Genomic DNA, 24946 nt, shown 5'->3' on the forward strand with positions numbered 1-24946 from the left:
CTAGGAATATGTCATCTTGTGGACAATTACTGGACAATCAGTTCTCTACACATAGAAGACTGAGAATTAGGTTTCATCCATTTATAGTTCCTTCAAGTGCTTACTGTAGCTGAGTACTAGACGAGACATTAGGAAGGTTAACAATGTCATTCTTATTATTCATTCTTCAGTGTTGCAAAGCAAAAAAAAAAAAAAAAAAAAAGAGGACACATTTTCCGCTTTAAGGACATTTTATTTAATTAAAACCCACTTCCTCTCTTAATGCAGTAATGTCAGCCGATACATTAATCTGTTACATTTTTACAGATTGAATACAGTTTGTGCACAAACTTTCCGAGGAACTCTTCAAAATATTGTCACATTATTATGAGGGGAATCTCCTGCCTTTCAGTCTACTCAGTGATTTGTGGGCTAGCCAGTATAAACTCGTATGGAGTAAAAGAAAGGAAAAACAACGACACCAGACACCTCTTTCCATCTTGGTAAAATCTGTGAGATAGATTAGTTCTGTCAGTAGGTAGTGGAATTCCTTGGGCGATGCAAATTGTCTGGATTAAATGTGTTGGAGATCTGGGAAGGGAGGTCAGCATTCCACTTGCCCTTTAGGCACTAGAAGAGAAGCAGCAGATGACATTCATTTTAATGGTACTGCCAACTGCAGCTGGAAAGTAATACTCTTCAATGAAATACATGCCTTTGGGGAACCAATATTATCTTGTTCTTTAGCTGCTAATGCTACCTTTGGGACATAGGTTTTAGTCATTTCCTTTGTGCTTTTGAAGAGGAATACATTTAATTCAATTAAACCCAAAACATGAAGGAAAAAAAAAAAAACACACACCAACCAAGACTTTTTAACCAAAAGTGAGTAAATGTGTATGTGTGTGTGTGTGTGTGTGTTTTTCTTTCTTTTTTTTTTTTATAAAAGGTGGTTTTCCAGACAAGATCATCAATGAAGCTAAATCCCGCATTTCTGATATAAACAGACAGGATGCTTTATATAATAACATTAAACAAATTCCATAAATAAACATTACTTTAACATTTTACAGTGCCAATTGATATCATAAAAAAGAGACAAGAATCTAAAAGAATATGTAGTCCACAGCAAGATTCCTCCTTCTTGGGAACTTTAAAAAGGCACACTTCCATGCAATAGACCACGATGTACTACCTGTAAATACATTAACACCCAAACCGAAGTCAGAGGCAGTAAATCATCATTCAACATCCATTAACCTTTTACATGCACCTCTAAAGGAATAGTATACTGCATTATCTGCAATATATGCCACAAACTTCACTGGGGAAACTAAAAGGCGTTTAGCAGACCGCTTTTTGGAACATTTACGAAGCGTTTGAATCAACACCACTGTATTTCTAGTAGCCTGACATTTCAACAATGATAATCACACTGTTCAAGACATAACTATCTGTGGGATCAGTCATTGCTATGGAACAAATGCTGCTTGGAAACAAAGGGAAGGTGAGTTTATCTTCAAATTAGGAACTTTGGAACCTCTTCTATTCTGACATAATCATGACATCATTCAAGGAATCTGGGTTAGATTAATAAAAATGCAAGTAGGACAGTAATGAGTGGTGCTATGAATCTGAGAGATCACAAGACGGCAGACAAACACCATAACCTTTATAAACATACAAATATTTTCATTTGGTGACAAATGCCGACATGGACCTATAAGCATCCTCTCTAAATGGTTAAGTGTATAAAAGAGGTTAGAACACAATACTGGTTCCTTCAGTTTTTCATTGTGTACTTGCATTTCCAGGTACTTCATTCCAACAGGAAGAAATATAATTTTAGGCTTGCAAAACAGTTACAAGGCTCAGAAGCAGTGATGTCTAAAAAGTGCTCGTCTGCACGACACACACACACACCATTCTACCTCCTGTATTTGTATGAAGGAGATACACAGAGAAGATTAAAATGATGAAATTATGTATTTGGAAAATTACTTCTTAGGGGGAAAAAGTCAATTGAATGTGAATATCAAAAGATTAAATAATTACATCAAAGCCACTTCCCCCTGCGGCTAAATAAAATAATAAGACAAGCACTGCAGGGATAACACAAGCTGCTTGGAAACAGAAAGAATCTGAAAGTATCTATACACTTGGCACAACAAAATCTTTCTGGATGTTTATGCTAACTTGAGAATGAAAACATTCAATGGAGCATACCCAAAATTATAAAATCAGCACCTGTCTGTGTAATAGTCGAGTAGCTCTATAGCTGTAGACAACCAGGTGGGGGTTCAAATCTAGGTGAAAAGAGTTTGGTGGTCTTACCTTATCCAACTGTAACTGTGGGTGATAGTGTACATCACAACAAACGCCACACAGTTTTGCGCAGTGGGCACTCAAGAGACTTGCCCAGGACTGAGCTGGTCATTGTTTAGACACTTTAAATAGTATATGCAATTTTTTACCTTTTAAAATTAGTAATTGATCATCTTTTTTACAGCCTCAAAGCATTTCCACTTGTCGGGGATGTAGAAAGGTTCAAAGATGTGAGGGAACGGGGTGTCATATCCACACACTCGAGCAATGGGGGCTTCAAGATTGAGAAAGCATTCCTCCTGTTGATAAAAAAAATAAAATAAAAAATAAAATAAAAAAATAAACAGAGCATCTGTTTCATATTCATTTGATTTAGTAATGCAGAACACTTTGAATATTCACATAGCATTTACCCCAGTGCTAAGTTTCATATCATTTTTAAATTTTATTTATGGTATTATATATGGAATACAATTCTGGCAGCATCAACTGCAGTGTTTTCTATACCTCTGTACAGGCCTCCTGTGTCGACAGCAGACTCCTTAGGTATGTATGTCTTAACATTTTGTATACATGAACACATTTGGAATTTAATTTTTGAAATTAGAACCACTGCTTTTGGGTGAGTTTTTGAGCCTTCTATATACACTGTCTGGCCACTTCTATAGGACCTGTCCTTAACATTTGCTTGGGCCACAGACTACCCTGATCCCATGTGGTATGGACTCCACAAAGTGGCATAGACACCACAAGGTGCTGGAGTGTGTCTCAAGAGATGTTAATCCATTTGGCATGGCGAGAGGCATTATACTCTTGAAAGTAGCCATTGCGATCAGGGCAGCATTATTGGGCGGCTTGATCAGCAAAACATTTTTTTAAGTAAACTACAGCATCCCTTCAGTCTTCCAGAGTAATCAAGGGACCCAGGGTATACCAGGAGGACATGCCCCACAGCAGGACGATGCCAAATCCATTCAGGTCGACAGGCTCTAATAAAAGTGGCTAGGCAGTGTCTATTTGAATAGGAAAAAGTGAACAGTTTGCTTTGCACCCACTAATATTGGTACAACAGTATTTTATAAACCAGGGCTATTGTATTACTACAGTACTGATTTCAAATAAAACACTTCTGCAGATCATCTAAATCAACTTGCAACAAACACAGCAAATCATTTGTTCTTTATTATACTGTTCCACTGCATCATGATGCAGCCATAAAACAGAAAAACACAAATCACTAATGAAGATGGAGAATAATTCAGGGATTTGCACTGACCTATGTTAAGCACCCGTCTAAGCCACTCTTATGAATGACTAATGCTTATGACAAATGATATAACCTATTCAACAAATTACACAAGGACTAATTTATTGCACTATTACCCCAACTGCAAGCAACCAATTTGTTAAGCAAAAATAAAAAGGATTTATGGTTCCTGATGTGCCTGAAGGAGATCAATACAGAATAAGCCACATCATATTTGTCCTATTAGATGCTAATAGTTTCTGACCCTCTTCAGCTATTTTAATTTGCATTCAATATTCTATTTTAATTAAGAACATAAATTGGTGATAATGTTTTTTTTTTTCTAGGTCGTGCAGCAGTCCATTTCCCTCATCACTCATGCCAAGGTTTAAACTTAGCATCAGTAAAATGAAGAATGCATTTGATGACCTCAACAAAATACCACACAATTTGGCACATTGATCGCTGCTACCCTTCTTTTCTGCTTCTTTTCACTCTGCAGGCCCGCCATTCAGCCAACCCAGAGCTACAGCGTCGGAAGACAACGCAGCTCTGGGCAGCTTACAGGCAAGCCCGCAGGTGCCTTGGGCAGTCTACACACACTTTCAACCTAATCTTTTCTTATTTTATTCTTCTGTTTTATTCTCTTGTTTTACTGTTTGTACATTTTGATTTAATTTGATTTGATTTGACTGAAACAGAAAATGACATACAATGTGATTTAAGTGGGTCAATAATCTCCCTAGGATAATTTATTTATTTATTTATTTAATTCAACGGCAGCAGTGATGTCATAAACAGTACTATGTCTTAAATTATGTATAGAACTGACAATGTATGTGACCCATTAGTGCAAAACCCAATCATCATTTTCAATATATATATATATATATATATATATATATATATATATATATATATATATATATATATATATACACACACACACACACATATATATTTCTGATGGATCAAATCTGCATTATGCACAGCCATGCTTTCTTTCCATTATGAGAGATCTGAACATTCTGAAGCAGAGTGATTACTGTACTAGAAGCAATGCCTGAACAGCACTTTCTATTTCCGATTTGATCAGAGTTTTCTCCGTTACAGAAGCACTAATCAGCTTTAGCTCACACTGAAAACCAGAAAGCTCCTTTGTCTGGTCAAGGTGTATTATTGCAAAGCTCCAGTACGATTGCAGTACGTGTGACCCACTGCCCATGACCTCCTTAGTAAATCCGGACAGTGACATCCCTGGGATCTACAGACTTTTATATTATTTGTCTTTCACCTGCAGAGACGTTTCAAAAAAGAGGTTAACAAAAAAGATTTAACCTTGGGTCTAAAAATGTATTCCTTTTGAAAACAAACCACTTCAGAGGCTACTACAAGTCATGCTGCCACCTCTTGAGCATTGTCTTAATGTGTTGATGGCATAGGCTGTTTAGCACAGAACCTATGCCAGATCCACATAACACAATAAAGGCATTATCATTGTGTATAATGACTTTAAACAAACTGTCACTGATGTTCAGTGTCAATGGCAGGGCTTACGACAACTAAAATGAAGTAAAATTAAGTGTTAACATGAAGGCAAACAACATTCTAAAACTAAAACGGAAGCTACTGTATAACTTCAAAGGAGTCGTATCCCATCGATTTGCTACAGTATCTCCTGAGGAGAAAGCAAACACTGAAGAGTCACACCACTTTACAGGACACATCAGGTTAAAAGTGCTGCTAGGAACTGTATGTGATGTGCTCACAGAAGTATTAAAAAAAAAAAGGGGTATTTGTGGTGCCAGTGAAAGCACTGTCAACAGAAACGGAACTAAAGCACCATGGCAACCAAGCCAGCCTCTAGTTCCCAATGTAACAGACTGAAAACACAGCACTAAAGCATATTGAAAACAAAACACTTAAAGCTGGGCCGCCCTTTTTCTATTGGCAAACATCAGCTCCATACATAAAATTTAAAGGTAAAACCAGAAGACTATACAAGGAAAAATAAGACAGAGGGACAGTAACTGTTCTACTGAAGTAAATCCACCTCACTTTTTGTTGTGCCTGTGTCAGTGGTAGTTCCATCAAGCAGAGCTTGCAATACTGTACTTTGTGCCACAGACGGTCCACTGGGGGCTAAATTGAGACCACGGATTTGAACCTTAACTTTCAGGTTCGAATACTTATAGGGATATTGCATTTTCTGAATATTTAATTTCCTACAAGATTAATACCCTATCATGTGTGTTTTTAATTCTGTATTCATATATTCCTTTTTTCTGCTTTATCATTATTTACCCAGCTTAATACCACAGGGTCTGCTTCCAAAAAAACACATACATAAATAATAATAAACTGCATTTCTATTGCTATTTCTCCTTAGAAGTGAGCTGGTTTTATAAATGACCACCAGGGGTGTGCAACGTTATGCAATTTGTGCACCCTCTGCAACCGAGTTATTAAAAGGAAAATCACCATACAAAATCAGGCGACATAGTGATTACTTCACCTTGCTTTTTAGGTGTCCCTTTAAATTATTTTTGTATTTTTTTATGGAATAGTTAGTAAGTATTGGAAATAGTGATCTAAACAGAAACACCACCAGATTGAAACTAGTGTATTTTCAGGGTTTTATTAGCATTCCTATTTGTTTTAGAAATGTACTGGAGCCCCTCTCTCCCTCTTTTTTTGGTTTTTGAGCCCCAAACCATTTCAGAAATATGTCTGACGTTTAGTAATTCTTTGCCATACGTCCATTCCCCAATTGGGTCCTTGAGGGCGTCAGGCAGATCTGGTTTTAAAAATTCTGAGAAGTCATTGCTTGTTGCGCACACAAACAAGACAGTGAAGAAAACTGATCAAATATCAAAAACATGTTTTTCAGAATAGATTGACCTTGTTTACTAAACCTTCTGCACAATATAATGTATCATATTACCACACTGTACAGAACAAAAATTTCTCAGATAAAGTAAATGATATTGTTGTGTTCTAATATTACCATACTTACAATGCAACTTGATACATACATAATACAATGTTTCCAGTTTTGAAGTGTGGGAACATCATATCAATTTTCTTTTATTAAAACATGTTTTGTTCTTTGTGTTCAAACTCAAAAAACTCAATTGCTTAACCTACATATTGCTGATGCTAATGTGGACCTTAGAAATATGAACTGACCTATAGCTATAGCCAAAAGTTTTGCATCACCCTAGAATGATCTAATTTTGATTTATAAAGTCGAATGAAACCTGCTGAATAATGCTATGTTAACATATTAAATGTGACATTTTGAAATCTAAACATGAAAAACAAACAATTTCCAAAAAGACGTCACAAAATTTGACACGTGTAATTCAATTAGAAGTAATCAATTGTTTTGGAGAATTGTCTGGTGTCAGGGAGGCCTGCTAAGAAGCCCCTTCTAAGCAAGAAAAAAAAATCGCCTGAACTTTTGTTGCACATACAAAGACTGGACCAAAGACGACTGGGTCAAAGTAACGAGTCCCCCTTGAGCTGTTCTAGAAACCGAGGTGGATTAAGATTCCGAAGGCGCAAAGGAGAAAGATACAAGCCAGACTGTAGTCCAACGGCAAAGCATCTGGAAACTGTCCATATCTGGGGATGCTTTTCTGCCAAAGGCACAGGATCCCTACACGTTTTACCCAAGGGGACAGCTATGAACAAGGACTGCTATCTGAAAACACTCCAAGACCACCTCCTCCCTATGGCTCGGAAGCATTTTCCCAACAGTGATTTCTACTTCCAAGAGCCCCTTGCCATCAAGCCAAACAAGTGAAGAAATGGTTAGAAGACAACAGCATCACGTCACCTGGAAATGAAAATTCACCTGATCTCTATCCTATTGAGAATGTTTGGGGTCTGATAGGACAGGAAATCAGGAAAAGTCAACCATGCAACTGAAGCTAATTGGAATCAATTGTAAAGGCTGCATGGAGGAATCTAAAGAATAACTCGACCCTTCAGTGCGTTGAGTCCATGCCTGCCAGGATTAAGAAAGTCTTAAAACACAATGGAATACACTGCAAATACTAAGTACTACTATTATGGTTCAGGTAGACTTTAGCAATATCATTTTGTAGTTTCTTTGATTACACGATGTTAAATAAAATATCTAAATTATGTTCATATAAATTTTATTTTTAATTATGTCCCCATCCTAAAATTCCAGGGTGATGCAAAACTAGCTGTATAATTCGAACCACGCGATTATAAAAGGAAAGCATGCAGACATTAGCTGTGGAAACCACAAAATAGTATATTACAAATCTTTAAAAAAAATATTTCATGAAATATAAGTTGTGAGAGCACTAAAAACATTAAACAAAGACTACTGGAATGTATTTTTATTATACAGATTCCGATCAGTACGCTGAACAAATCACTAATCTGAACAGGGTCCGGGGTCCCTGCTGGTTTGGATGAGCGAAAGGCTTCTGTATAATAAATATTTGTGTACTTAATTATTTTACTTATCTTATTTTTGGATTGGAGAGAAACACACATTGTGGCAAGCTAAAATGTGAGACTTACTTAGGGCAAAGTAATGTACTTAATACAGCTGAGTTTGTAAAAATGGTGCCAAGTGAGAACTGGGAAAGGACAACCAAATCTAGTTTTAATCCTTTAAGGACCAAGCGCTTTTCAGTGGGATGCTTCCCCAGGACCAGGGTTTTATCACTGTATTTGACTCTTCAAAATTCACAAAAAATCTATTTTTTACAGTAGCATCTTGTAGGCCTAATTAGTCTTTTTTTTTTCAGAACACTCTGGGGACAATTATAAAGTACAGAAACCATAACAAATGTTTTTTTTCTTTTTTTTAGGTGAAGTATTTTTTTATTATGTAGTATTCTGTTTAGAGATACATGTGTAAAACATGTTATCCTATGACCTGAAGGACCTTACAATACTTCCTGAAAGAATTGTTGAAAAACATTGATGTTTAGGCAAATTACAAGACATTGTTTCACCTGAGTGATTGCAATACCATAATAAACGTTTAATTCTCAGCAAGCAATAATGGACACTACTCTCAATTATTTTCTCAAAATAAATATTTAGAAATAAAAAAGTACCTGATACATTTAGTTCATGAAACATTATCGGCTTATATTCACTCATTTCCTGATATTTATAATGCTGTAAAAACATATATATATATTAAAACACATGTTCTAATATAATTATAAGTCAAATACATTGGATTTACAGTATTTTCAAGTTTTTTTATTAGCTCTAAACAAGTTCCTGTGATGTTCTGTTTCTGCGTGCTGCTGTAAACTATCGCCACCCTTTAACAAAAATTAATAACAACAATCAGGCAGTGAAATTCAATCCCTCCCCTATCCAATGATATGCATTTACAACCTGTACTGCAAAGTATAGTGGCCCAGTAAGTCAAAGAAATGAAGTGTGTTTTTTATCATCTTTACCCGATCACAGACCCAGAATGAGAGTTCAGTATGATCCGTGTTTACATGATCACCGTCCTTGACGGGTTAAGGCACAAAATTGTCGACAGGACGTCAACGCGAAAAAGATATTTAATACAGAGAAACAAAAACCAAGCCTGCCCCAAAGCTTATCTTCAACTCTTGCACATTATCTTTGAAAAATGTCAGGAATTTCTAGGACATGTTGCATGTCCTCAGGGCTCTATAAAACTTTTTCCCATTGAGGGTCCAGGACTCTCAACTTAAAAAACTAAAGGTGCCAGAGGAAAATGTGGGGGGTCCCAGAGAACATATTGGGGGTCCCAATAAAGTACAAAGTATAGTCTTAATGTTAGGTTTTAACTAAAATGCTGAGTATGAGCTTGCAAACATTTTGAAGCTTGCACCTCACACAACCCAGCTGTATTACCTGCATGATTTAAAAATAATAATAAATAAATAAATAAATAAATAATAATAGGCGGTGGGGCTGCCCACCTCAGACGGACAGACGCGCGTTCCAGGGACGCAGACAACTGCAAACCTGAGAGTCCTGACAAACCATGAGTGTGTAAAGGACGCAGTTACCCGCATCCCCGAGAGACATGCGCTTGTTAGTTTGAAAAGGACCAAAATGTTATAGGAATATTCTACTTTGATCAAACACGTCTTTTAATTGTATTTCCATTACATTATTTTCTTGACAGTAATCAGATCCATGTTTGGATTCATTGTTTTACTTATTACAATAATAGTTACAACTTTTAGCACCAGTAGTGTTGCACACTGTTTCAATGCAATTCTCATTTTCATCTTTCTCATACCTAAACAATATTTGAGCCTGTATATAACCAGACACTAAATAATTGTATCAATATAGTTTAATCCATTCCTTATTTGACATTCAATCACATCAACATGTGGTTAATTGCCTGCTTCTTGTTAAGAAACAAACATTCTACCACAAGCATATCTTCAGGGGCCAGTTTTCAATTTTTTTTTATCTGGATAACTGTGATCTGGATTTTGTAATATTATATTTTGTGATCGAGATTACTTTTATCAGGATCGTTTTGATCAGGCTTTTCAGACTTTTACCCAAAGTACAAATAATTACGATCACGAAATTCGTTTTTTTTTTTTTTTTTTTTAAAGGAATCTCGATAAAAAAAATATAGGATTACAAAATCCGCACCACTGTTATCCAGATTACGTTTTGAAAAAACGTCCCCTGGACATTCTACAAAACAAAGAGATATGTAGAACAGCACATTTTGATGACCAGGAAAGGGAAGTAATTATTATTATTTTTTTAAACATTTAAAAATTAGAAGCTAATATCCACATACCTGAATGTACAAAACCATTCAGTAAGTAATTGTGGTCTGATTTACATTATAACATTGCTATATTCATTTGTGATATCTAGGGTCCTGCGTTTTACACGACCTGTTTTTTTTCAATTGTAATTCAACTGCTACCCCCTAGATGTCCCTGCAGCCACTCCAGTTATAGTAATCAAATTCATAATTAAGAAATCAACACATTATGCTTTGACTAATTAGAAAAAATAAAAGCAAATTATGATGAGTATAAATGGTAACTGAATAAATTGATACGTTAAAAGAAAAATCGTGGGGCTCCCGAGTGGTGCATCCAGTAAAAGCACTCGCTAGAGTGCAGGATGCGCTCTATAGCCTGGACGTTGCCGGTTCGAGTCCAGGCTATTCCACAGCCGACCGTGGACGGGAGCTCCCAGGGGGCAGCGCTCAATTTGCCGAGCGTTGTCCGGGGGGAGGGAGGGTTAGGTCGGCCAGGGTGTCCTTGGCTCACCGCGCACCAGCGACCCCTGTAGTCTGGCCGGGCGCCTGCGGGCTTGCCTGTAAGCTGTCCAGAGCTGTGCTGTCCTCCGACGCTGTAGCTCTGAGGCAGCTGCACGGTGAGTCTGCAGAGTGTAAAGAAGCGGACGGCTGACGGCACATGCTTCGGAGGACAACGTGTGTTCATCTTCGCCCCTCCCGAGTCAGCGCAGGGGTGTTAGCGATGAGCTGAGCCTGAAAATAATTGGGCATTTCAAATTGGGGAGAAAATAATAAAAACTAATTGGCAACGACTAAAATAAAAAAAAAAAAAAATAAAAAAAAAAAAATCGAGAGACCTAAACATGAAGTCAAAGACATTGCAATCAAAAAGAATTTCATTGAGTGAACGCACACAACAATATCCACCTGGTGTTCTGTACACCGATGGGTATAATTCATTTTGCACAACTTGCAATTTATCTTTGGACCACACTCGAAAGTCAACAATAGACTGACATTTATCATCAGAAAAACACAGAAAACAAAAGGCTGAGATTGACAGCTATGAGACGGCATCCTCCAGTAAAAAACGTAAGGGGAACGAAAATTCTGAACGCCGACGAGGTGTTATTTTCGATTTGACACGAGGCATTTCATCATGCTAATATTCCCTTGAAAAAAACTGATAATCCCAAACTATAGCAAAAACTACAAATACAATACAAAAGGAGGTGAAATCGACAACATCAATTTAATTTATTATTATTTATTTTTTTGGATGAACACAAAAGGTTTTAATTATTTAAAAAAATCATGTATTGCAGGGTGGTTCAGACAAAAGCCCTTCAGCTGTGTACTTTTCTTTCTACACAGCTGAAGGGCTTTTGTCCAAATAACTGTTGTTCTATGCTGCATTTCAAACCTCTCTCTCTCTATAAATATATTATTATTTTTGTCAAGAAAAATATACTTTCCAAATTCCAGTAAGAAAACGTGGCAGAAACCAAACCTATTATTCAATCAGGGACATAATTATTTAAGCACACTTGCATAGCTCAGAGAAGATCAACTGCTCCACAAATATGAAACCGATACACTTCCTATTTCTGCTTTCAGTTTGCTTTGCTGATTTTCATGCACCTGGTTACCTTATATTTTGTTAATACAAAAAAAAGTAAATAAACTTACTGACAGATAGATTTCGTCTTTGACTAAATGCTGAATAATTGCACTGGCTGCTGAATACTCTTTAGTGTTGCCTTGGGTTCATTTTATCAAATGACCCTTTGGCCTAATCCTTTGTTGTTATCTGTAACCTCTTAAATAATGGTTACACTATGTAACACAATTTTTGTTCCTGGGTAGTAAGTGTTATTTCCTAATTGCTTATGCCTCAAAAGTATAGAAAATGGCTATTATTCCCCACAAACTTTGCTTTTGTGACCAGGACAGTGATATTTTGAAATTTACCTATTTCCAATGAGAAAACGGGCGAATTTGTGTCTTTTCGTTCACATAAAGTCAGAAAAAAACAACATATGAATCCAAATTAACATGTATTTATACTAAAGTAATACAAAAATGACTACAAAAGATTTAGAAGTGAGTATTTTTTCGAGATTTACGATTATACTGTAAATCACTTTCACGAATCAGCCCCCAAATGTAGTCTCCCATCATGTTCTCGTTATACTGTCCTTGGTAGCGGCGTTCAAAGTCCAGTATATCCTGGTGGAAGCGCTCGCCTTGCTCCTCCGAGTACGCTCCCATGTTCTCCTTGAATTTATCGAGATGAGCATCAAGGATATGGACTTTGAGGGACATCCTACAGCCCATTGTGCCGTAGTTCTTCACCAGAGTCTCAACCAGCTCCACATAGTTTTCGGCCTTGTGATTGCCCAGGAAGCCCTGAACCACTGCGACAAAGCTGTTCCAAGCCGCTTTCTCCTTACTAGTGAGCTTCTTGGGGAATTCATTGCACTCCAGGATCTTCTTTATCTGTGGTCCGACGAAGACACCGGCTTTGACCTTTGCCTCAGACAGCTTAGAGAAGAAGTCTTGAAGGTACTTGAAGGCTGCCGACTCCTTATCTAGAGCTCTGACAAATTGTTTCATAAGGCCCAATTTGATGTGCAGTGGTGGCATCAGCACCTTCCGGGGGTCCACCAGTGGCTCCCACTTGACGTTGTTCCTCCCCACAGAGAACTCGGTCCGCTGTGGTCAGTCCCGCCTGTGGTAGTGCGCCTTGGTGTCCCTGCTGTCCCAAAGGCAAAGATAGCAGGGAAACTTGGTAAAACCGCCTTGTAGACCCATCAGGAATGCCACCATTTTGAAGTCTCCTATGACCTCCCAGCCGTACTCATCATACTTCAAGGCGTCCAACATGGTCTTGATGCTGTTGTAATCCTCTTTGAGATGCACCGAGTGAGCCAGGGGAAGAGACGGGTACTTGTTACCATTATGGAGCAGCACGGCTTTGAGGCTCCTGGATGAGCTGTCAATGAAGAGGCGCCACTCATTCTGGTTACAGGCGATTCCGATTGCCTCGAACAGACTGGTCACATTGTGGCAGAAGCAGAGCCCATCTTGACGGGTGAAGAAGCTGGAAAAAGGTTGGTGACGCTTCCTCTGATCTGCGACTTGCACACTTTCATCCAACAAGTTCCACTGCTTGAGCCTAGACGTCAAGAGCTCGGCATTGGACTTGGTGAGACCAAGATCTCTAATCAAGTCGTTGAGGTCTTTTTGGTTGGGGTAGTATGGGTTTCTCTCCTCAGCTCCACCTCTGAAATTATCATCTGGATCTACAACGTCTTCCTCGCTCTCTGACTTGCTGCTCTCTTCTAAAGACGGCTGCTCTCTCTCCAGAGGAGTGGGTACGGGGAGCTCATGGCAGTGTGGCACCGGGGCGATGGATGAAGGAAGGTCCGGATACGTGATAGCAGGTGCATTCTTGCCAGTCCGACGTTTGGAAGGGTCCACCATGCAGAAGTAGCAGTTGCTTGAGTGGTCAGTGGGTTCCCGCCAAATTCTTAGGATAGCGAACTTCATGGCTGTCTTTTCCCCTCTGTACCATCCTACAAAAATACATTTATTTCACCCATGACTAATGTGTAAGAGATTCTCGCAACATTTTTCATATATGATATATTTTTTCAATAACATTGAAAATTGTAAAACATTTTAAAATTAAAAACTTTTATAACATAAAATTCCGAGCAACAAGTGTCCATCTTACCTTCCAGAGTTTTTTTGCAGTGCTCGCAGGTGAAATGAGGTGCCCAGGGTTTGTCTTGATCCCCGACAGGCATGCCGAAATATGCCTTGTAGGCCTCACACATCTTAGCAGATGCTTCCACGGAGTACTTTTTCGCTCTTGTCTTGATAAATTGGCCGCAGACATAGCAAAATGCGTCTGCCGGATGCTTGCAGCCTCTTGATGCCATCTCAGAAAAATGCAGATATGTATCCATTTAGGCAGCTGGAACTAAACTGAACTGGTGGGCTTAAGGCCCCTGTATTTATACTACTATTTATATTACTGGAAAGTTCTAGAAAGTTCTAGAAGTTACTCCAAGTTCACTCAGCACTGAATCTATCTGGAATGTTCTGGAAAATAGGTAAATTTCAAAATATCACTGTCCTGGTCACAAAAGCAAAGTTTGTGGGGAATAATAGCCATTTTCTATACTTTTGAAGCATAAGCAATTAGGAAATAACACTTACTACCCAGGAACCAAAAAAAAAAAAAACCATTTGTTACACAGTGTTATCAGACACACAAATTCTTGGAATTTCAACATCAAAAATAAAAACTGACTTCCTCAACAAGTGTAGGAGTGTTTCAATAAACTAACTCAACAACATACACCCCCTTGATATAAACACAAAACCAGAGTATCAAGGAGGTGACCGTGACATAGGTACAGACAGATATAGTCTAATCACTGGATTCTGAAATGCATTAACTTGTGGATAAAAAATTACAAATTAAATACAATTTACACATGTACTGGTGAATCTAAAACTATTTTGTACTAAAATTATTTAACTTTAAGGTTTTAAATTACACATTGTTTTCACTAGTCTCAACTTAGCAATGCATCCGCTATTCATAGGATATGTGCAGGGGTGTATTGAACATAAGAAAATGTACAAATAAGGAGGCAGCTATTCATTCCATCAATCCTAATCCAGTTCCTAGTAACTGATTGACCCCAAGGCTGGGTTTTAAAGGATCCCAATGATTCAGCTTAATAACCCATTCCATACACTCGCCACTCTCTTTAAAAAAAAAGTGTCTCGTACAGTCTGTACTGAATTATTTTAATTTCCAACTGTGTCCTTTGGTCCTGGTTTCTATGTAGAGTTTAAAGTATTGGCTAGGGTTAACTGTATCAAATAATTTTAATATTTAATCAAGTGCCCACTAATCTTTCTTTGTTCTAGGCTAACTACATTCAGTTCAATCAACGTTAATGGCTATTACCTATGTGAATGTGAGCTTCCTACCCTTTCCCACAAATAAATGTTTTAATGAAAGCAGCTACGCAACCTTCCTCTGTAATAATGCGCAGGATTATCTAAAAGAAAGATCTAAAAATAGTTTTGAATTTGCAATGAAATAGTTCAGGTGTAATTACAGAACCAGCCATTGGAATAATGGCAGTTCATGTTCTATCAAAATATAAACTGGCACTCTTTAGAAAACAAACGTTTCTTTGTTATTTCGGACATACTGGCAAAACAGGTCCTTCAGGGTGTTGACATAAATCTTGCTTGTAACGCACTTCCATTCCCTATACAGATCTCATATGTGCCAATATTTAAAAACATAATATCCAGTACAATTCCAGGTTGAAGTATGTTCTCAGTTTGCATGGCGTCTTTAACATCATTTCACCTAAGTCTGATTGGTTTGAAGCCAAAGAGAAATGGGTATGAGACCTGTATTGGGTCACATGACCCCAATATGCTAGCCATCTTAGGCCTAGAAGGAGTTCCATAACGCTGACAATATGAATATCTAACTTGTAATAGATTATGACATATTTGAACTTGTAGTGCCAGTGTCGGAGGTAGATTTGCAAATACATACAAGCTGCCCTCACAGTGATGCTTATTAATACACCAAAGGGCATTAGCCAAACTGTTTGTTGACAACTTTCTTATAGTGTAGTTTTACCTCATACTATTAGGAAGGTTTTGTTACACACATAAAACTTTGATACTTGGCCATACAGTGACTGTTTTAAATGAAAAAAAATAAAATAAATTGCATCCCCTTTGCATCTCCCAATAGAAAAACTACCACTTCATTAAAATTAAATGCATTATGTGATATTAATGACAATATAAAACTACTTTCACTGTATTTTGAAGCAGAGTTCATCATCACACACAGCATTACATTATGAAGACACTTCACTGAACAGATGTGCAGAAACAAAACAGCCCAGGGACTGATACTTTGAGAAATGAAAGATAACGTTAGGTTATTATCATAACCCTGGTTCCATGAAATAGAAAAGTAAGAATTACCGTGTGGGTATTTACCTTCTAAAGACCCGAAACCTGAATATGATACCGGTATATCAAAGCTGCTAGTAGAGCCTGTGACACAGTCATGGCCCGACCCTGAGGACACAAAAGCACTGCGGTCAGAGAACTCAACGTCATTTTTCCGCGTGCAGTGAGAGCGCTGCAGCATCTCGTCCACCGCAGGACCAAACGTATGCCCTGGTGTAATAGGGGTATGCAGCAGCGGTGCTTTGTCCCTGTCAGGCACGTGTGCCTGGGAAAGCCAGAGCTGCTTATGTGCAGCTATCAGTGCAGCCAGGTTGCTGCCTGAGATTTGACACATGGAGCAGGTTCTTATTAACCAGGCGCAGCTCATCCAGCTGTTGTGGTGAGGGCCTGTGATATCAGAAAGGGACATAAGCAAATAGGACTGGTAGACTACCAGAATACTATTATAATTGCCTAGCTGTGCTTGAATGCACTGGCTGAGTAGGCATGCTTGAGGATCACCTCTGAGACCCTGCACTGCTTGTTGGGGCAGGGAGCATCCTTGGACAGGAGTGCTAAATTAGGCGCCTGTACCAGAGCGATAATTGAAGCCTCCATCGGCAGAAAATGGGCCAGGCCCTGTATAGGGTGTCCATCGGAAAACAGCAGGAGCTGTAGCCAGATGATCCAAGGACGACTGGATTTAAAATGTCAGAGTGCATGGGGGGCGGGGGCACGGGAGAGATGGTAGGCTCATTAATCAAAGATGGACTGCCTCGTTTCACCTTCTGTAGACAGCCAAGGAACATCTTAAGCCGCTGTCTTCACGCAGGGCACAAGACCGCAGTGGGACATAAAAACAATAGGCTGTAGTGCACAAATACGCGTAAACGGTAAAACTAATACAGCGATTATTTTAATATTGCACATAATTTGTGTAAAAACACAATAAATACGTAATATATAGCAGAAAAAGTACAAGTACTTATCTGAACCATCTCTCCTGTCAGGTCAGTTTTTGAAAGGAAAAATGGCGTTGAGATCTGTGACCACAGAGCTTTTATGTCCTCGGGGGCGGGCCATGACTGCGTCACAAGCTCTACAAGCAGCTTTGATATATCTTATTCAGGTTTCGGGTCTTTTGAAGGTAAATACCCATACATTAATGGTTACATTTCGTACTTGAAAGGGAACCCTCTGGAGGACTCAGCGATGGCTCTTGCTCAGAAGGTGCTGGCACCATCCCGTCTGTATGCATTTGGGGAAATCACTGAGGCCTAATTATATGAAAACCACAGCATTCTGCTACCACTCTGTGAGCTATACAGCATAGGTCAGTGGTGCGAAAACTTGGGGGCGTGGAGTGTCCTAGGGCGGGCGACAGTCTAAAGAGACTGTTCTGTTAAAAAAAAAAAAAAGATAGAACATTTTAAATAAATACATAAATGACAGCTAATTAGGCCAAGTTCTTACCTTTCAAATGAGCCATTGACAATTACTCTAGGACTTGTAGAACCGGAGAAATTATGTTTGAAGTGGCGAGTGTGTCAGTGAAACTGCAGTGAACAGGGGCGATAAGTGTAAAATCGCATATATTTGCCGAGATTTAACAAAAAAAAAGTCCAGATTTAGCTAAATACATAAATGTTAACAAACACAGTCTTAAAAGTCAGAGTGTAATAATAATCAAAAATAATTAAAACTATTGATTTAAATGAAGTAATGCACAATACAAGCGAAGCGAGTGGCGTGATTGAAGCAAGCAAATATAGAAATACATTTGTTTTATTTATATTTTGCTACGCACTGTTCACGTCGCAATGGACCAAACAGAAATAAGGTCAAAGGTAGCGGCTGTCAGACTGTCAGTGTCTCGCTCACGCAGAGATTACCACAGAAATAATAATAAAAAAAAAAACACCACATCAATGAGAATTTAATTATTAAAGTCGAAAAACATAATGTTCTTTATGATGCCAGTGTCTGGTTATAAAGACAATAAAAAGGACGCACATGTCAAGAAATAGCAGAACAATTGGAAATTGATGGAATGTCTATCTCTATTTCACCTTAATTTTAGTCAATGTGATGGGTAGCGCCACACACTGGTTTCGTATTTCTGTAAAATGATGCGTCTTTGTTTTAATAATGTTGACCAATAATAATAATCACATTAGCTCTTTTACAAGCCGGTGGTATTCCCTAAACTGATTCCTTTCTTTAGTGTGTGGTGCTCCCATGCTCTTCTGTGTTTTATTTATTTTATTTCGTCTCTACAAAAGGAGCAAAAGGAGACAGTGTTTTCTTTTCATGACTAGCTACATTTTTTTGTACCTGTGCTGTATGTGTCGTTCGCTTCGCACCCGATATGCATACTGTATTTTGTGAAAACCTAAGATTTAATTGCTTAACAAACAAAAAAAGAGTTAAGTTACATGTATTTTTTCACGGATTTATTTGTTAGAAATGTTAGCTAAATGCTGACTTTCCAAGTGTAAACAAAATATTTAAATTCACTGATTTATTTGTTAGAAACCCAGGTTTAACATGTCAAAGGGTACACTCGAAGTGTAAAAAGAAAAAAAAAAAGGATTTCTAGACTGCTTTTAAATGTTGAATACATCAGCATGATAAAGAAATGACAAACAGTTTATACAAAGGACATTCTTTAATTCACCAAGGAAAACAGGTTATAACTATTTTTAGACCCTATATCACTATAGGGATTACAGAAAAGCAATGAAAAGATAAAATGATCCACACCCATATTTTTTACATTATTATACCTTTAAACAAAGCATTTGGAAATTACTGTGTCATGCATTTCAACATGAAAAAACAGAACCAGCCAGCGACTTTGCTTTAAAAGCACTGTAATGATGTAATGGAAACAGCAAAACAAATTTGCTGCTGCCGGCCACTGGATATAAATCTAGATTTTTCCATATCCTAGTCCTCATGAGTATCAAAATGAGTTCCCTGCCATTATTTTCCTGCCATTTACAAATAACTGTAAGGTTTCATCTAAATGGTTCTCGTTAACTTGCCTTCATTTTTGGGATCACCAGAGGAAATAGTTAACTCTGGATTTAACATAACACAAGTGTAATTTGCCATCCTAATTCATTACGTGTGATGCAATTAACTGAGTGTTGAATGTTCTCAGGTAATTAATGAAGTTTTCCTTTTTTTTTTTGGTAGCAATCAAAGCAGCCAAGGCAAAAAGCACATTCAATGAAAACATTACTGGCTTTGGCAAACATGAAACAAAACCAAAATATAAAACAGTATGCATAAAGCTATATAGTTTTGGCATGAACTACTAAGCAGCATATGTTTAGAAACACATGAAGCTTAGACCTTCTGGGATTTGATGGCAGTATCCCCGTTCAATTAATAAATGCCAATTAGAAGTCTTATTGGCTTAAATGTAGAGCCATATACTCCAGAAACAAAGTGCTTCAGTCATAAATGAGATAATTAGTACAATCTGGACCTCATTTTAAATGGTAATACATAGTAAAATACATAGTACAATTGAGTGGAATAGATTCAAATGAAGTCTATAATAAACAGATGCTTACTCCATATACCACTATATATATATATATATATATATATATATATATATATATATATATATATATATATATATATATATATATTCCTGTATGTTTTACCTTAGAAGGTTCCACTGTAAAAATATAAAGATAATTTAAAATTGTAAACAATAGTGCAATTATTATTTTATTATTATTATTTATTTCTTAGCAGACACCCTTATCCAGGGCGACTTACAATTGTTACAAGATATCACATTATTTTTACATACAATTACCCATTCATACAGTTGGGTTTTTACTGGAGCAATCTAGGTAAAGTACCTTGCTCAAGGGTACAGCAGCAGTGTCTCCCCACCAGAGATTGAACCCACGACCTTCCGGTCCAGAGTCCAGAGACCAACCACTACTCCACACTGCTGCCATTAAAGGGGAAGCTTCCATTTACTTCTGAATGCTCCATACAAGACATTACTAAGGCTGTCATGTTACATTTTTTTGTCAACTACAGTAAAATAAATGACACAGCTTAAAATATGGGTAGGGCACTAAACATTATTTCACATTTACTATAGTACTAAGCAGTACACAATACACTTTTCTATTAAGAGACAAAAAGTTATTTTCACATGTGTGCTTCTGTGTTGGAATACAGAACATTCAGGAAAACCTCATGTCCAATTATTATAAAAGAACAATCTAAAGCACAAACCAACTGCTGGGAATTTTGATTTTTATCAAACATTCTGCAAATCTACAGGTAACTTGCACAAGCAAACTAAGGATACAAATAATCTTATTTTGGCAATAAAATATCTTTAGATTTATAAAAATGTGCTTACTTTAATATTTTTAGCAAAAATGAGCTTACTAATAGCGTTATACTGTTCTGCAGTATAAAGGGCCGCCTTATAAAGGGGGAGCACATTTGTTCTTTTCTTTCCTTGTATGTTTATTTTTTTATCTATTTAAACAACTTATAAAAAACAAGACACTGTCGCAAAGACAAGTCGCTTTTGAAAAGACTGAATAAACCATTTTAATTTAATTTTGATGATGATGATGAGTTATCAGGTTACAAAGCAGTACTACTGACATTGTGAACGAATCGCTATCGTTCACAATGTGCCAATAAGAGGCAAGCTCGCAGGCGCCCGGCCAGACTACAGGGGTCGCTGGTGCGCGGTGAGCCGAGGACACCCTGGCCGACCTAACCCTCCCTACCCCCGGGCGACGCTCGGCCAATTGTGCTCCACCCCCTGGGAGCTCCCGTCCACGGTCGGCTGTGTAATAGCCTGGACTCGAACTCGCGACGTCCAGACTATAGAGCGCATCCTGCACTCCATGTGGAGAGCCTTTACTGGATGCGCCACTCGGGAGCCCGCATAAGATGTTCTTTTAAGCGAAGTTTCTGTTCCTTTAGCCGGAGCATTTACAATGGGAAAAATCCATTTCACCACAAAGGTGTTCTCTTTGGAGGTGTTCCTATACGTGGAGAATACTGTATGTAATATTTTGGGATACTGAAAGCACCTGAGACAGACTGTTAACCTCTGATACAGTATGTACTGCAATTCAATCTCTCGAAAAGCCAGTTGTCATTGTATTCTACATAAAACAAGACTGGTTTAACTTTGACTTTGTAGATTTTATTACTAATCTTCATAGAATACTTCTGCTAGTGCAAAGTTTCACTTGCTCTCCTGTTTATTATCTCTGTTGCTTTTATTTCATACAGTTGATGAGTACCATTAACAGTTCAACTTCTGACCAACTCAAACACAATTGAGTTCTTTATTTGACAGAGCTCATTCTGTAGCTTTTTAATTAGCAGATACACAGCATGTTTCACGCTACAATGTGCTGTAACCTTAAATCTTCATTGAGCTGCTCATTTATGCCCATTTCCCTTACTAAGACTCCATACTGTCTGAACTTTATTTAGTGCAATGTTTTGTTTTAATGCCCGTTAGGTTATTATCATAACCCCGGTTCCCTGAAATAGAAATGTAACCATTACCGCATGCGTGTTTACCTCTTAAAGACCTGAAACCTGAATATTCCATACCAAAGTTGCTCAGCCGAGCCAGTGATGCAGTCATGCCCGCCCCCAAGGTCATAAAGGACTGCACGCACAGATCTCAGCATCATTTTTCCTTCAAGCCTGCTGCAATCATGGACATAGCAACCTTGAAGGTTAATGGTTACATTTATATTTCAGGGAATCAGGGTTATGATAATAACCTAAAGTTCCCTTTCAAGTATGAAATGTAACCATTACCTAATGGTGAGTGTACCAAAGCCGTCGCATTGCTGAACGACTGGAATGCTACAAGGCTAAGCCGAGAGGCTGCCTTGTGCATTACCATACGGAACCACAGTAACAAGTAGCTAGGGCTAAAAAAATCGCGGGAGAACACACCTCGATGCCTGTGTGTGGCAAAGTGGTTAACAGTGTACAGGTGCAGGTGATTAATGAACAGACAGACAATTGTAATCCAGGTGAAAAGGTTTGTTTTTATTAGTTGTTTTTGTCCAGTGTCTGACGGCGAAACAAACAGGAAATAATAATAATGGTAAGTAATACAGCAGCGTGTATTACTTACATTTATAATCCCCCAAGCTGGTCCCGAAATAATAGTCCTGTTCTTGTAAGTGAAGTGCTGTTCCTGTTTTATGCTGGCCTCTGGCAACAGTTCTGGAACGTGTTAGCCATCTAGTGAATACACTCAACAATAGACAGTACAAACAAACACTCATGATTATCTCAGCAACAGTACGGGTCCTTCCAGGTCAATGACACAACCAAAACGAAGGAACAGATAACATTGCTTTGACCCCTATTTATACCATCACTCATGACCTCTTGGTAAACGATTGCAGCTGCTTTTTATGATCTGCAGCTGCCACATCATTTCCCCTCCAGGTCAATGAGTTAGTGTACCGAAGCTCCGTCTCTTTTCTACATGACCGACTTCCTTTTACCCCTCGGAACGAAGTGTCAGTCCAAGTAGTCCAGAGTACTCTGTTCCAGTTACTTAGTGCCCTCACAGGTTGAGAGGGAGATTTACCACCAAGAATCATTGTCTTTCTGTCAACCTAGTTAAGGGTACAGGGAGTAGCCCACACCGCTGCATTGCATATGTGCTTGAAAGATGAACCCTGGAAGAAAGCCCAAAGTTGCCATGTTCCTAGTGGAACGAGCTATGTGTCTCAAATCTCAATGGTTCAAATTAAAAATCTCAGCCACAAATTATTTACACAAAAAAATGAAATAAATCCATAACTCCATACCTGGTTGGGGATAGTTCCCTATAAAATATTACATGCAAAATACTGGCTTACAATAATATTACAATAATATTTCAGCTGAACCCTCAATTTTTTTTTTTCTCAGAGTGAAAAACAAATATTCTTAATTTTATAAATAAAAAAAGGGCGTGGGTACCTATTGAAAATAGAATCCATTTAAAAAATGTGTGTAGTCATCGTGCGTCGACCCCAAAACTAAATTTGATCTGGTGTCTTGATTTTAATATGAAACTAGCTGCCTCCTAAAATATCGTTCTGTAATTCCTTCAGCAATGTAAACTGTGATGCTAAATGTGTCAGCAATAGCCACAGCTCAGGGAAAGAGAACACCTCGAGCCTGGGAAAGAGTACAACCCGATATTGCACAGACATTATTATTATTATTATTATTATTATTATTATTATTATTATTATTATTATTATTATTATTATTATCCCATGAATTCCATAAAGAAGACAAACAAACATGTTTTACAGTTCCTGTTGTATGCTTCAACTGCAGAATGCTTTGCTTTAAGAACTCCACTAGGGTTATGATTCATCTTTTAACAAAGTTTTAAAACTATAGCTATATCATTTACACATTTATCAAAAGCTGTACAGAACAGTAACACACTTCATTTTATAAATGGAATGAAAGTAAACTAATTTATGCAGAGTGCAAGCAACATGAACTGCGCAAGCAACATGAAATCTTTCAGCACTCTCAAGTGAGAGCACCCACACCAGTTCAGCATGTGGCAGTAAGACTCTGAAGTGGTATATGAATGTTGGAATGATTGTACAGCGTGTTTTTTTTTTTTTCGTTGGTCATGTAGCCTTTGTGCTGTGTGCACAAGCAACCTTTTATTGTGAACTTCAGAAGTTCACAAAAAATGATTCTCACAGCTAAACTGACATTAGTGCATTTTATTTCTGAAAGGAAAATTCACCCTTTACAATTCTAACATGAATAAGAAACCTCACAAGACTGAATTAAATTTCCTAGTTGTTTATTTCTTGGTACTTGCCACTCTGGAAAAAATGTGCTATATGAGCTCAAATGCAGGGTTTTCTCCAACTAAACAATACAGTTCAGCTTGCAGGGTATGCATTTTGCTGTTCAACTCAATTTACCTTGCGTGCATATTTACAGTCAAACTGTACCACAATGGATAATGTAACTTTCCACATTCTTTCTCAACCAGTAACCTTGGTCACTGCTATGGTATCATATTACACTGTGCATTATTAGCCTTGGTCAAAATAACATTCTTGGTTTAAGAATTCTTTATACAGTATATTACTTTAATAGATTTTAGTGTGCCTATTTGCTTCTCCCCTCATGGCAGCAATTCCGCACATGGCTCAGGAAACCTGAAGGTTCAGTGGGCGTCATCCGATCCCATGACCAAACCAGCTTCTTTTTTCACCCAGGAACTCAAGAGCAGATGTCGAGGAGCTACTAACCTCTGGAGGACAAAGGTCAGTCCTGCAGGTGTCTGCCTTTGAGCTCACTGGGCGCCTGGCCAGAGGGTTCGTTGTAGTGCGATGAGAAGAAAGTCCCTGACGGTTTTGCCTCCTTAACCCAAGGGAGCGCCAGAGCCAATGCGACACTCCATTTGTAGTCCCCAGCGAAGACCGGCCTACTTCGCACAGCCAGGATGCGAACCTGCACTATATGACTCACCCTGAACACCATGCGGCTGCGCTTCTACCAGGTGAGACTTCGAGGAACTTTTAATAGAAGAAGTTTGTAAACATCCATAT

General features: G+C 38.1%; 1 protein-coding gene across 2 annotated transcripts in view; it reads right to left on the reverse strand.

Annotated features, from left to right (window-relative positions):
* Positions 1-211: 211 nt before the first annotated feature.
* The window catches only part of bckdhb (branched chain keto acid dehydrogenase E1 subunit beta), a 122155-nt gene continuing 97420 nt past the window's right edge, over positions 212-24946 (reverse strand). The window contains exons 10-11 of one of the 2 annotated variants that reach the window (XM_034018402.3): positions 2454-2603; positions 212-609 (exon numbers count right to left, since the gene is read on the reverse strand). In XM_034018402.3, the coding sequence (XP_033874293.1) occupies positions 2463-2603 (141 nt within the window). In that variant the 3' untranslated portion in view covers positions 212-609; positions 2454-2462. Of the gene's footprint in view, positions 1175-2453; positions 2604-24946 lie in introns of both variants that reach the window. The other variant, XM_034018401.3, reaches the window with a different exon arrangement.

The sequence above is a fragment of the Acipenser ruthenus genome, chromosome 6 (genome assembly GCF_902713425.1).
Source record: "Acipenser ruthenus chromosome 6, fAciRut3.2 maternal haplotype, whole genome shotgun sequence".
Taxonomy (NCBI): Eukaryota; Metazoa; Chordata; class Actinopteri; order Acipenseriformes; family Acipenseridae; genus Acipenser; species Acipenser ruthenus.